Source organism: Montipora capricornis, chromosome 5 (assembly GCF_036669925.1).
Source record: "Montipora capricornis isolate CH-2021 chromosome 5, ASM3666992v2, whole genome shotgun sequence".
NCBI classification, from domain to species: domain Eukaryota; kingdom Metazoa; phylum Cnidaria; class Anthozoa; order Scleractinia; family Acroporidae; genus Montipora; species Montipora capricornis.
The window spans coordinates 19,983,568-19,998,567 of record NC_090887.1 but is presented as its reverse complement, the minus strand read 5'-3'; the positions used below and the strand labels follow the sequence as shown (position 1 = coordinate 19,998,567).

The following is a 15,000-nucleotide window of genomic DNA, read 5'->3' as shown; positions in this document are numbered from 1 at the left end:
TCTAGAGTCCAACGTTCAGCGCGGGTTATGTCCGGATGCCTGGATGCAATTGCATTCCAGAGGATGGTACCCCTGTAACTAACAGACTGTTCTAAATAGCGAGATTGAAACCTAGGGATAGCAATGTTTTCGGATCTTCTTAACGAGTACTCGGTATTTCTCGAATAGTTTTGTAATTGTCATAACATCCTAATTTTTTTTGTCACTTTGTTAACACCAACCGCAGTATATGCGAATGCGGCAAACAGTTATTTCCCACAGAACGAGACTCTGAAACAACCGTCACAATGAGTACACAGACACAAAAGCTTTGTCGCAAGAGCAACGAAGGAAAGAAAGATCGAGGGCCTGCTCGCACTCTAGTTCCTCTTCGTCTGTTCAGTTGAGGCAGACGCAAATGGCCAGAAAACGTTATCAAATAAGGATGATGATGGTGATGTGCCAAAGAACCTGTAGACAGTTAGGGGTTCTGCCGTTCTTCATATTGTTGGTGTTACTGACGATGATACCCTTCCTGGTCTTCTTCAATGTCACTCCAGTCGATGAATTCTTGCCACCTTCAAAGGGTTTTTCGCTGCCTAAGGAATTTGTGTCACCCTCGCATACAAAAGTGAGTTACGAACATTAAGAACATAAATATCATTAACTTTGGAACTCCGAAAAACATTTCATAACTGTTGAATCAAGTTACATTTTTTTATAGTTGCTAAACGTTGACAATTTTTGTCGGAAATGATGCCGAAACTCATATACCCTCGCATAAGGTTTCGCAATTTTATTTTAAGCGCACATTTTGGAACATACGCTTGGTATCCTATTTCGATGGAAATAAAATGCTGCGAAAATTGCTGGCATGTGTTTTTGACAACGACAATGAAAGGCGGGAGGTGAGGGCGAAAACAAACTAAATGAAACTGAATACTTTCTCAAGGTTTCCACTAATCACAGTTCAGTTCAGTTCTTTGGTTTTCACGTGATGTCATCAAAACTAAAAAATAAGGAATTACCAATCCTTTTGAGATTTAGCCTGCGAGCAAGCTCTCTTTCGGGGTGGGTGGGCGGGCGAGGACCCACCCCGAAAGAGAGCTTGCTCGCAGGCTATTTGAGATTTTAGCTTAGTTAGTTATTAGAACAGCTGAAGATTTGTCTTTTCAGAAATTTTCAGTTTGATAGGGTTTTTCGTCTTGTGATAAAGCAAGGTTGAATTTCTAAGCTTTTATAATTAAAAATTGCGGTCGAGAATGGTATCACGTACGTTAAAATTTTGCAATCTGAACTGTCCTTGTATGAGAATAAGTACTCACATAGATGTTTATGAGCCCTCAGAAGACGACTACTAGCTTTTTATAGCAAAGGTCGATGACATATGTTTTTGTCAGCTTCCGGCTGCCATATTTGTGCCCCTGAGAGGGACACAAACATGGCGTCTCCATACAAAGCCTTATAAATTTGAGTAAAACATTTCTTCGAATATATCCCGCACGAAACATCGCACAGACCTGAACCTTTGTGAGACTGTTTGAATATTCATCTTCTTTTATCTCTTTGATTCTTGACTTAATTTGTTGAATGGTTTTGATGATGGTGTGTCAGTGAAAACCGGCAATTGCCAAGTAGCAGGGGAGCCCAGCATTGAATTGGAGCATTGAATTGAAGGCTTCTCATGCCACCTGTCATGCGGCGGAATAAAGCGGAATAATGGATATTGAATAAAGGCTTCAAAGAGAACATGACTAAGGAATATTTAGTGCTAGAACATTCGGAATAAAGAATTTTACGGTTCCGTCAAAGAATAACGAATACAGAAAAAAGAATATCGAAAAAAATTCACTAATGAATAACTTTAATAAAACATGGAAGGAAAAATGAATAACTGAGATCCACTTATTCCGCTTCCACCCCCAAGTATTGCTGACATGTTGCAAATCATAGATTGAGGGGCTTTGTTTCTTTGTCGTTGGTACCTGTGACTATTATTAAGATGTTGAAACTTTCACGATGTTAATTGTTGATATTCTAATATTTTTTACCCAGGTTCCTTCTTTGGAGTATTGCAGTCGTCGTATAGAAGAGAATGTGTTGTTTTATAATCTCACAGGTCGTTCCCCACCTCCTTCCTCTGCACGAAAACTTTCTGACTACGAGGTCTTTAAAACACTTTCTCAGCTAAGTTGTCAGGAGATAGTTGCGCTAATTGCCAGCTCGCAGCCAACTGAACAGGAAACTCATTTTCCTCTCGCCTATGTTCTGCTGCTTTACAAAGGCGCGGGGTTATTAGTGAAACAGCTTCAATTTATTTACATGCCTCAAAATATCTACTGCATTCACATTGACACATCTGCTTCTTTGGAATTTGTGAACGCTGTCGAGAGCGTTGTTCGATGTTTGCCTAACGTGTTTATCACGAAACGGAGAGTCAAAGTGATTTACCTCCATGTGTCTACTGTTCGAGCTCAGCTGAACTGTATAGAAGATCTTTTGGAGAATCCCGTTCCCTGGCGATATCTATTGAATGTATGTGGTCAAGATTTCCCTTTGTACAGTAATCGAGGTATTGTACAAGCACTGAAAGCTTTGAAGGGTAGAACAAATGCTGAAAGTTGCGAAGTGAAAAGCAATGAAGCAAAAAAGCGAACGAAAAATGTTCATGAACTAAAACGCGTGACTGGGACAGGCCAGGCAGGACACGAGGCCTACATCTTGGCTAGAACAGGGAAAGACAAAACTCCCGCTCCTTACGGAATAAAAATCTTTAAAGGGTCATCTTATATTGCAGGATCGAGGGAATTCTGTAGATTTGCGGCTTATGAAGAACCTGCAAAGGCTTTCCTTGAATGGTTGAATGATACCAGGTGTGCCGACGAGTCGTTCTTTGCTTCGCTTTACCGATATCCGGGTATTTCAGGAGGAGCACCAGATGGGCGACAAGCAGAGTTTATAACTCGCGGTGCGGTCAGGTGGTACAAAGCCAAAAGGCCCGAAGATCGCTGCTACGGGCATTGGCTCCGAGATATATGTGTTCTTAGTTTGGCCGACTTGAGCTGGTTATTCGAGCCAAAATTAGAGAACATGCTGTTTATTCAAAAGATTGATTTTGATTATGACAACGAACTCGTTGATTGCCTGTATGTGAAGGTACAGAGCCGGAGGCAGCACCCATTGAGTAACAAAGAGATAAACTGGTATGATCCTTGTGAAGTTTAAAATACTAATCAAGCTGGCCGCGTTTTTTCTTCTTATTTCTTATTCCCTAATCCGGAAGGACCTGTCTGTCCTTGAATATTGATGATGATGATCTATATTTAAAGGGGCAGGTTCACGTTTTTGCGCATGACTAAGCTTTGGTGCTAGCAGTTGTAAATTTTACGGTTTCGGACTGAACCAGATGTTCTTTAATCACAGAGAGTATTAAAGCAAATGCACTGAATTACTGAGGCCCAAATTTGATGGAAAATAGTGCGGGTTTACACAGAAAGTATCAAATTTGGTCAAATATAGTTTTTTCCATCGAATTTATTGTACGGGTCGAGCATTTTATTATACGTACGAGTTGTCATAACGCACGAGTTATCTATTCGCATGCAGTGGGTCCATAACATATAGCAAATGATGCAATGAGTAACTCCACTTATATGGCATTGTTTCCGTTTTCTTGATCAGTGCTTTCGATTGTTTCAATAACAATGGAATTAAATGGGCTTTCGTGACAGTTTGCCCATGAGCAGAGACGTGATACTTCCCTTTAAGTATAAAGACCTCTTAAAGTAGCGCTGGCATTACGGAGTTTGAGATCTGTGACGCGACGGTAACGAAAACGTCATTTAAAATTGCAACTTCAGGTCAATTAATCTTTTTCACCATTATGTCGGCTTGTCTAACTTCTAAAAACTAGTGTAACTTTCCAGGAACTGAATTAGGAGGTGCGGTGTTGAAGCTACGACAGCAAATTCAAATTCGCTTGTGCTCACGTTCTCTCACTGGGAATTGGTAATTTCATGTCGTAGATTTGCAGAAAACGTGAAAGAAATGTACAAAAATGAAAAATGCACGTGCAGAGCGTGCAAAGTTATTGTTTTTGCTCATTAAATATTCACAATTTGTGACGTTTTCGTTGCCGTCGCGTCGTAGATCTTAAACTCCCTAGTACTTACTTAAGGACACTGCACGTAGAGATCAAATTAATTTAACTCAATTCAAATTATACAGTGGTCTTTTTGAAAAGGGGAAAACGATGCAGAGCCACCCGAGTAAAAACCTGCCCGGAATTTAACTTGGGCCACATTTGTTGGAATGTCAATTCTCACCACTTCGCCATGTTGGTGTGTCCCCAAACAATGAAGTGGCTGCCATGTTGGTGTCCCGATCCAATCCTCCGGGAATTGAAAGCTATTATTATGCTAACGTATTCTTTTGTTTTCGTTGAAAAACATGGCCGTTGATCACCTGAGTGAAACCCAAGAATAATTAATTAACTCGCTTGCTTACTAGGCATACTTAAGTACATAGTTGATGAGAGTCTAAATCACTTGAAACACAGCCGAAAATCCAGCTCAAAAGTTACCAACTTCACGATAGCTATGCCACGTTCAGTTACAGCTTGATACAAAGCTTCTTTCCAGCGGGCGTTAATCTAACACTCTCGGCATGCATAGCAAGCGTTTCTGTACGATTTTCTGTTGGAAGAAAATCAAACAGAAAGAAAATGATAAGTGCCCCTAACCTGAAACATTATACTCTTCTGAGATGTATCTCTAGAGTTACCTACAGCAAACATATAACTATTTTCTTTTCTATTGATGCGCTGTATCACGAAACAAAACCAGAAGTCGTCTGTCCCTTGGCCGAACTACTTAGAGGGATGGTTCAATCTCTGTGTTGTATGTCACAAACTACTCTGAAGGGTAACTCGTTTTCTTGGAAAACTATAATGCAAATTAGCATGATAACAATAACAACAGCTGTCAACGCTAAGCGTCGTCGCAAGTACAGCAACGACGCAGCTCAAAAAGGTCGATTCAAAAGCACACTATGGCGCGTTGGCGCCTCTGGCTATCGTTATACGGTCCACGTTTGACTTTGGAGCACAGCTTACAGCCAGCTGGAATCAGAAACTCTGCGTGGGAGGCTAAATAAAACACTGGAAACGCTGCACGGTGGACGCCCGATAACTCGAAACTTTAAGGGAAATTGGAAACGGTTCGAGTCAACGGGAATTCGAGTTATCAGTAGTTAAGAGTTAAGCAGCAACTCTCTATGAAGATACAGTACACTAGCTAAACCTGAACTGGACTGACACGTTTTTGTGAAAGGCAAAAAAAGAACATAGATTACACGGCTGCTTCAAAATAAATTAAATGCTATGGACTGCAGCACACTGTCTGTTTTGATTTGTCACGTGTTGACAGAAGTGGTTCGAATTACCGAGGGTAAAAATATATACAGGATGACCTCTAAGACAACGAAAATTGCTTCGAGTTAGCGAGAGGTTAGTTTGTTATTTTGTTTGAGCAGGTTGATGTATTGGCAGGTATTCAGCTGATGGGGACCTGCTATACCCACGCACCCATATACACACAGAGGACAGCCACAACACTGGGAACTTCATCCCCTATTCTTCTCGAATAGTGTGTGGGTTCCTTATTAAACGTCTCACAGGGAACTAATAAACATGGAAATTATTTGAGAGATGGGGCCTACAGTTTTAGGCCTTATCCGAGAAGACTTGAAAGCCTAACCATTTGCAGATGTAATTACAAAGGCAGCACTTTCTCCTCAGTTATTTTAAGGCCCTGAGTGTTGTGCGGCCGGAGTCGAACTCACGACCTCCCGCATGACAGCCCGGTGCTCAACCGGTGCTGCGCGGTGGTTCGAGTTATCGAGGGTAATATTGCAGTAAATGTATACGGAAATCCAGGGGAAATCGACTTTGGTTCGGGTTCGAGTTATCGGGAGTGTGCTGTATTTAATAAATTTATTAGTGCTACCAATGATAATTTTCCACGCTTTCTCATCCAGTGGGATGCCAAAGGCAGCCACGGTAACAATTCGGGCCCATTCCTTTTTCTTACTTTTTTTTTTCCTGCATCGTGGTCACAAGTGTGCATACGCCGCGGAAATTGAGTTTACCCACAAACTGGGGATCCGGGGGAATAATCACATCTCCGTACAGTAATTCCTTCTTCGTGAGTTCGAACCTGAGTCCTCTGCAGCTGGTGAAATGAACGTGTGGAAGAAGCGCGTTAAATCACGCGGCCACGGAGTTCTGTGTTTTCAGCAAAAATTTAGTTTAGAACCCTTTCCGCTCGCGAGGACTGACACGGTTCTCCATTGACACAGTAACCTCACATCTCAAAGTATTTGCTGAAGTGGACAGATGATTTTTCTTTGAGAACGGCAAGCTTTAAAGGTAAGAAGAATTTTCAACGTTATTTCTAGATCTTGCTTCGTTCTTGTGCGTTCCACTGTGAATATTATTACATAGAACGAATACTCTAATCGACCTGTTTCTTGCGAACAAGTTTGTTCAGTCGTTCCAAAACATTTTGTGAATCGAACCAGTGCTTTCAAGTGGCCATTGTGCCAAACATTTTGTGAATCGAACCGTTTTGTTCAATCGGCCATTGTGCCAAGCATTTATCAATCGAACCAGTGTGTTCATTTGGCCATTGTGAGTAAACACCCGCTATTAGAAAGCACTGTTTGGGAATTCTAACGCCATTCCTCCTAATATAGGAATAAAAAACGTGAAAGAACATTATGAAAAATCCTTAAACAACCAAATACAAAAAGAAAACAATGACTCGGATCTTGCGATGTTCAAACCCCACTCGAACGCCTTTAACTTCAGAGGAAACTTCAGGGTCTTCCATCTCCTTCCCTTTCCGGGGAGATGAAAGACTGTCCCAATTGTAAAATTATACATAATTGGGACAATTCACAGTGGTCTCCCATGAACAGACTTCAGTGGAAACAAGAGAAAACGAGGTGGAAATCGATCAAGCTCCATTTCAGGAATTAAAAAAAGCTAAAAAAAGACGCAAGAAGATAAGAAAATAGCCTTCAACGGCCAAAAAAAATGAAAAATGAAAGCAAGTTTTAACTTGAAAATTAGATATCGTTGTCACGGGTACTTCGCAGTGGTCACCCATCCAAGTACTAACCCCATCCGAACGGGCTTAACTTTAGTATAGTAGACACTTAAGTATGTGATAGGTCAAGTCAATGACATTCGATAACAAAAAAAGATATCCATTCCACCTCGTACGTGAAAAGAATATTAGGAAAAATAGCCTCAAACAACCAAATACAAAAAATAAATCAAATACAAAAACACACAATATTAGTCTATTTTGTTTTATATACAAACTAAAGCAAACGAATGAACTGGCCAATCTCCAGTCAGTATTCATTGCAAAGAAATCTCACCTTTTTAAGGACGGTGCCTACTAATTCAAAGGTATTTTTGCCCCGGTTTATGATTATGAAGGAAATGTAGATCTTAACGAGTGTTATTGAAATCCAATGAGAAAATTGGGGGTAACCACGCATTTTCCAGAGATAATTTGTGAATAATATTTGTAAACAGTTTTAAAATACAAAGCAATGTATGGCGTTCTTTCTCAAATTGAAGCTTAATTATCTCTCAAAAATGCATACCCCCAATTTTCTTTTTGGATACCAAGAGCACTTACTAGGATCTAATTTCTCCGGATAGTTTTAAACCACGCAAAAATATCCCTGTATCAGTAAGCATCACCGATAGGAAACTCGAGTATCTGGAGATGCGCAAAACGTATGCGCAATAGCGATAGTAGGCACCGTCCTTAAACTGACATTCCTCAAAAACCTTTACTAAAGGTATAAATTCGAGTAGTATTGCTATGCTGATTGTTGAGGCCCCATTAGGGGAGTGGGGGGCGGGGGGAAGATCTAAGTGTCTCGTATCTTATTATTATTTTTGGCCTTAATATCCTGTATACCGTTAATTCCTGTGGTTGGAATTTTTTTAATGCCAGTTCGGTTTTTTAAATATCCCGTATCCCTATAATTTTTACCTAAGTATCCCGTATCCTGATACCACCAAGCACGACCTCGTTGCTTTCATTTGCAAATTTACCGGTAATAGCAGTAATATCGGTCTGATAAGAGATAACCTCTTTCTGTTTTTACAACAAATAACTTCGAGTTGAATTACAGATTTATCTTTCTGGTTTCCGAAGTTTACTCGACCCGTAGTTCCCTGTAACTGGACAATTTGTGTTAATTGTTTATGAATTCCACGGATACGCCATTACAGGCGTCTTGTTTTAGCCTTACTCTGCGTCCGTATAGTAAATGGTCAGCGGATCCCCAAACGAGAGCACAACCCCGAGTATGTAAATAATTTTGCGCGGTTCGATTTAATTCTGGTTTTCTTTGTTTTTAACGGCTAAAGAAAGCTTAAAATATGTAAATCCACGAACATTGAGAACAAGGTAACTTAATGAAATGGAATTTAGCGCTTGGGTTATAGATAATGAGTATAAAAAGAGAACTGATACACCCGATGTGAAAGTTTGGGTTCGCTTGTAAAGCGAAAGCTGGAAAAGGCAATTGTTATATTGGTCGCAAGGTAAGTAAACTCACGTACTATATATCATTCTCAGTTTATCAGTTGAAAATGGCAATATCAGCGATACTATCCTGAAAAGTCGTCGATTGTATGTTTGAAGAAACGGACATCACGTTATTTGTTAAAAATAAATTGGTCGTACGTTTTCATACAAACCTTAGAGACGATGAGGCTATTTATTTCATCATGTGTGCACCAATATATATGCAAGTTTAGAACTTCTTTAACACCTTTTCAAAGCCTTTATCGCCACTTAAATAGTAGCAGTTAAACAATACATGCTGTGGTCGTTAATTCGATAAAGTTATTGCTTTTGCCTGGATCTTCATTTTCTCTTTACCTTATCCAAAGCTTATTTTGAAATCCGACTCCGTTACGTTAATTATCACTACCTGAAAGATCGAGCCACAGCGCAAGCAGGAATGGTGCTCAACTGGTATAAAATTAATGTACTATCTTATTGTAATAATCTTCCTCAGATTAATTCTTCACGGTATTTTTACCTGGCCGAAGTTGTTCGAAAGGCTGTATAAGTTTATCCAGTGGATAAGTCACTATCCAGAGTATAAAATCTACTCTTCGTTAGACGTTGGATAAGGTTTTCATAAATTTGGTTTTATCAACGGAGTTGATAATGTAAATTGGCCATCGTACAGAGATTATAAAAGCTTTTATAATTTCAGCTTTTATAATTTCTAATTTCAGCTTTTTATAATTTATGATTTATAATTTCAGCTTTTATAATCTCTGTACGGTGGCCAATTTTTACATCATCAACGCCGTTGATAAAACCAAATTTTTGTATACTACTTCCCCACCAATGCAGCACCACAGTTTCTTTAGAAACTACCTCCTTCATTCATAAGGTTTTCATACACTCCTTTACTTAGATGTGCTTAGACAATGCATAATAATTTACTATTACATGGCAAATACTGAAATCTTTCCCCAGATTGAAACTGCTGGATAGTGACTTATTCCACTGATAATTAGTTATCTGACCATTGAACAACTGACGCCTGGCTTTAGTTATCCCCTGATTCAAACAAATGTGTACCCTAATTGATTACATGTAATTTGATTGTAACCTGTGCTTCATTCTTTACAAGAAGTAGCCTGTGTGATAGACTTTCTCAAAGCCAGTTTCCGCTAACAGATAAATAGGTGGTTGTGACAGTGAACTTAATTAATAAGTCAAAGCAATCTTACATAATTGAAGACATAATAGAGTCAACAAATTAAATGCAACTTCATACATGTATGAATTCTGGACTTTTTTTTACTTTACTGACTAATTTGGCAAGATGTCTTCGTAGCAGTGAAGTGAGCTGATGGTACATGTATGAAGAATCATCCCAATTTTTTGATAGGAGTGTCTCATTTTAAAATCAAGGCCTTATTATATTAAGCCTAATTCCCTCCTTAGTGAGGAACCTCTCAAAACTGAAAGTGTTCTTTTCCGATCATTCAAATAATCTTGCAGATTATTGTAAGAGAGAATACATGTCCATTACTTGCTGTTTTTGGTATGCCCTTTGGTCTGCCCCTCTGTGTAGAACATTACAATACACTGTACATTTTTGTGTAGTAAAGTGATTAATGACACAAAGCTTCCTTAATTTAATTGGGTGGATGTTCTTTTACAGCTTTCTGAGCTCGAAATGATTCTTTTGATCTGTGTTAAGAACCCTAATGTCCATGTGTGTTATATTAGGACACTTTGTAATAGCAAGGCTGATTTCTACTTTTAATTCTTTTAACATGGGGAATTTAATTTATATTTACGTGTACAGATTATTTTCTTTCTTTCTGATCCTTCATGAAACTGACATTCTTTTACGTGCTGACTTGAATTAAAAAGTGAACTTCAAGATTAAACAGCTTTAAAAGGTGAAACCCTATTGATGAATTCTAAATCCCTTTGAAACCACAACAACCAGGCACTTATGTTATTTACATTCAAGTATTCTCTTGGGAGGTTTATTTTAGGTAGCATTACTTTACAAGTTACGTGTAATAGAAAGGCATTGTGTTTTGCATTTATAAATGGTGTGAATTGACGACACATTTGGTTAGGAATTGCTCGTATTGATTTCCCATTAACTTACTGCACTAATTAATTGGAAAAAATACCAATGCAGCTCATAGAGACAATGTTTGCTTAGTAATGTCAAGCAATAACGGTGGACAGTTAATCCATTGTGCTTGTGGAATTGTTTATTTGTGATCATACTTCTTTTTTTTTCTTTGCTGTAACCTGAGAAGCCTCACAGAATAGCAATGAAAAGAATTTGCCTGTATGTCATCTCTCCATTGTTTTTCCTTCATACCAATAACAAAACTGTCTATGCTTTACTCTTCACTTTGATATGATCTCATTGAATTAAATTAAAAATACTATTAAAATACGCCTTTGTTTTTGTTGTTCAATAACCCTTTTTTATGAATAATCAATTAATCCATGATTATAATACTAGGAATGCTCAGTCTTTCCACTTGCCACTGTGCAGAACCAACTCCAGGAAGTTTTCAATTTACTTTCGAGGTCGAAAGTTCTATAATTCGCTGAATTCTGAGATTTAACTAGTTCTTCCTCCTCTGCTTCTTTTAAAAGCAAGCTTAAAGAATTTCTTCTCACTAAGTATTAACTTCAGTAAGGCTGTAATTAACTTAACTAAATCATTTAATATCTGTTTGTGTGTGTATGCGTGTATGTGTGTGTACACATGCATCAGGTCAAAGTTAACTACTATTAGTCCATGTTGTAATATTATATCAGATAGACTAGTTTATTTTCATTGATGAAACCTGACTAATTGTAAGCCTTGTGGTTTCTTTCCTGTTTTCTCACCATTTATTTTTTCCTTAATTTCATTTCAATTCCATCTTGAGATGTAAAATGTTGTATTTATGGTAAATAAATTAACTATTGTATTGTTTTGTTGTTTTGTGCTGTTAAAACTGTTATGGAGAGGTTGTTATATATTTACCTTGAAATCACACTTTTGACAAGTTAAAACTGTACTCAGGTCAAATTTACCATGTGCATGGCTTCGATATGTATTAGGGAAAATGAAGCACTTCATCTCCTAGCAATTTTTTGTGGACAATTTAAATTGACATCTGCCAAAAAAAATTACAAAAACAGTAGGAGTTCCATTGATGTGAAGCCATCTTTGTATAATAAACCTGTTGAACTCTCTCTTCTAATAAGATCATTTAACATCATTTGAGATTCTGTTTAGAACTGGTCCTTTTTGCATTTTTCATTGTTCAAATGTGATCATTGTAAATAAACGATTCTGTCATGGAATGACAATCAACCAAGCTGAAGTGGCTTATGATTCTAATTAGCATGACGGAGGCATTTAAAGGTAAAGATATTTTTTATTTAATCTGTAGGTATTGCTGTACAGATTCACTTTACTTATGCTGTTCTTGATGAGATGTGATTAGCATTTCATGGATGGCAACAAGCTCTGGTCCTTGGGATGAAACTGATGACAGTGCAAGTTATGATGCCCCCGTGGCATCAAGTCGTCCTCCAAGAAGAAGCACGCTTCGTGTAAGTCATCTACACCAACCATATTCTAGACCTGCCTCACCCCCTCGGCATGCAAGTCGTACAGCCACAGGCAGGTCAAGAATGGGCGGGGTGGTGGCAGACAAAGTTGACGACCTGGCGGCATCATTGCAAGCAACAACAGAGGTTCTGTCTACCGCAGATCGCATGCTGGAGCATTACAGAGATATCAATGTAGAGCAAGATGAAGAAATTGCAAAGGTTTGTTCAGAGTTGAAGAAGTAATAAGTTTAATTTATACATCAATAAATTGTGCTGTCTCTATCTTATCATCTCTACTTTTATCTGTGGCTCTTAAGTAAGAACCAAGTTTACACAGATGATAAAAAGCTTTGCTAGCTATTTGAATTTGATAAAACCAATTTTGTAGAGTGCCAAATGAGGCAGCAACTACGAATACTCTAGACTTGCCACAAGTCGACCTCACGATAACCCCAGAAGAAAATGTTTCGGCGAGCGAATCGTGATTTTTCGTACGCGAAGTGAATGAGCGAGCGATGAAGTCGCGAGAGGTCGATTTGTCTCGCTTGCAAAGTTTTCATTTGCGTCTCGCGCCAAAAAGAGGATGACGTCATTCGCAAGCCCTGAACTTGACGGCGCCATCCGATGAAAACAGTCGCACATGTTTGTTTCTACGAAATCGAAAGAGGAAATTTGTTAACTTTGTGCTAAAGGTATCAGAAACAAAGATGAAATAAAACGAAAGCTTTTTTTCAATCTCGAGTCGCCGCTTGAAAAGGAGATCTCCAGTGGTATTTTCTGGACCAACACTTGTGCCGTGATTTGTGCTGATAGAAGCGAAAGACTAATATATTCGAAAGATTAGCAAGTAAGGGAAAGCTTCGAATCGTCAAGAAAGTCAATTGATTTCACTCATGAAAGATCATGTACGCTTCTGGTGTAGGAGACGTACTAGACCGGGATTAAAAGATACATCTTAGTGAAACTTAAGCTTACCATCTTTAGCGACGCAATGACTCTCGTCGATGAATACACATGCATTTTAAAAATTTTTGTTCCATTCGACGAAAAATGTGTTGATAGTCGTTGAGAATCGCCTCGGGACTTCCAGACACCCGTTTATACTTAAGATTTTAAATGTGTTGTCTCCTAAATAGCGACCGGCAAGAGACCAAATCTTTCGTGAGTGAAATCAGTGGAAGAATTACGAAGACGATAGCATTGCCACCCACTCCAAGTAAACGACCAAAAGCGTATGGGACTAGTTCAAAGGTCAGACTTTTCCCAGCTACGGTTGGAGAAGACACAAACAGATCTATGCAAGACAGATATTCTTCAATTATTTTCCTCTGATGGTCGCGTAATTTGGAATATCCGGTGGCCTTAGTAGCATGTTTGAAAATCACGCTTCATTGCGTGTGGCAAATTTTGATTGACAACTCTATCCCCTGGGGTCCACGAGGACTACTCTGATTGGCCTAGCTCAGCGACCCGTTTTTGGGTCGCTAAATTGGCGCCAATCAAGTATGAAAAGTCCTTCGTTCCGCGCGTATCTAGACGAAGGACTTTTCGAAAGTCTACGAATACTCTTGATCACATCGTTTTAATGAAGGAATTTCCTATCGTAACCCCCACTTTCTCCTCCCTTAGTATAAAATATAAGGGGCTGAACTTACATTTAAAGCTGGCAGCCACTTGTTGCTTCTGTTTTTAGCTTAGGGCAGAGCTAGAAAAGTCGGCTGATATTCTTAGAAGAGAGAGAGTTTCTCGACGAAGACGCCTTCCTGCTACTCCTCCATCATCCCAGGTATGCTTATGTCAATACTTTTCCTTTTGCTATTTCTCCATTCTGTTTCTTAGTACCAATTCATTAGAATTGAAATTTGCAAAATCCTTACTGCTAACATTAAATCTTAAACCTATACAATGATGCAAAGCAATGTGAGAAATGCAAAAGTGAGGCAGTGTTTTTATTACCTGTTCTGGTGAAGCTTTTTATGCTTTTCTGTCAGATGACTTTTCTCAAAAACAACTTCTTTCACCAGAACCTTAGATCAACTAGTATTATTCTGAATTTTAGCTTTTCCAAAACATTTCAAAGAATGCTTTCTTCATCTCTGGCGCAATAACAATAGTACTCACCATCCTTAATGTAACCCTTTGGCACGCTTAATAAGGCCTTTGTGCCATTTTTCCTATAGTGTCCTTTCTACCCTGTCATCCTTGATCATCAGCACTCTTAGCCTGTAGCTCATTATTAATCCAGATATTCTCATTACCATTCTGGTACCAGGTTATTGATAATTTTCAAAACAAAATGCAAACTTTTGACCGCAATTTTTCTTCTGAATAGTCCGTATCTGAAGATGAGCGTGGTAGACCAGCAATGAAAAGAGGGCCTGTGCGGTTTGATGAAGATGTTCGATCTGATGTAAGTGATGGAAGAATCAAGCATTGTTTATGATAGAACAATGAATTCAGTGATGTCTTTATTTAATAATACATTGCTTTTTTGTCTTAATTCACGTATGTAATATCTAATTTAAAAGGACGTCCTTGGACATACTGTTCACACCCGCAGGTACAAATAAGCTGCACCCTGAATTTTAATAGCAGCTCAAATTTTGGAAAAAAAAGTTTTTTTGAAAGAAATCCAAAGAAATCCAAAGTTGAGTCTTGAGAAGTCTTCTTCATCCACTGTTCATTGAATGTAAACTCACGATTAAAATTGAAACAGAAAATACTTCAAAGTCTTACTCAAAATCTCGGCACTTTAATATAATGAACATCGTTTCTACCAACTTTGACATACGATTGATCTTTTTTTGGTATTTGTTGACAGGAA

At 38.6% G+C, this 15,000-nt stretch overlaps 2 protein-coding genes across 4 annotated transcripts in view; both read left to right on the top strand.

Moving 5' to 3' along the window:
• The first annotated feature begins 15 nt into the window (after nt 1-15).
• LOC138048864 (N-acetyllactosaminide beta-1,6-N-acetylglucosaminyl-transferase-like) lies at nt 16-5,343 on the top strand. The gene is made up of 2 exons (XM_068894978.1): nt 16-610; nt 2,035-5,343. The coding sequence occupies exons 1-2, from the start codon at nt 398-400 to the stop codon at nt 3,202-3,204; spliced, it is 1,383 nt and encodes a 460-aa protein (XP_068751079.1). The 5' UTR covers nt 16-397; the 3' UTR covers nt 3,205-5,343.
• Nucleotides 5,344-8,369: 3,026 nt separating this feature from the next.
• The window catches only part of LOC138049832 (centrosomal protein of 128 kDa-like), a 54,421-nt gene continuing 47,790 nt past the window's right edge, over nt 8,370-15,000 (top strand). The window contains exons 1-4 of one of the 3 annotated variants that reach the window (XM_068896283.1): nt 8,370-8,611; nt 12,014-12,395; nt 13,870-13,962; nt 14,509-14,586. In XM_068896283.1, the coding sequence (XP_068752384.1) occupies nt 12,078-12,395; nt 13,870-13,962; nt 14,509-14,586 (489 nt within the window). In that variant the 5' untranslated portion in view covers nt 8,370-8,611; nt 12,014-12,077. The remainder of the gene's footprint in view (nt 8,612-12,013; nt 12,396-13,869; nt 13,963-14,508; nt 14,587-15,000) is intronic. The other 2 variants (XM_068896286.1, XM_068896287.1) reach the window with 2 other exon arrangements.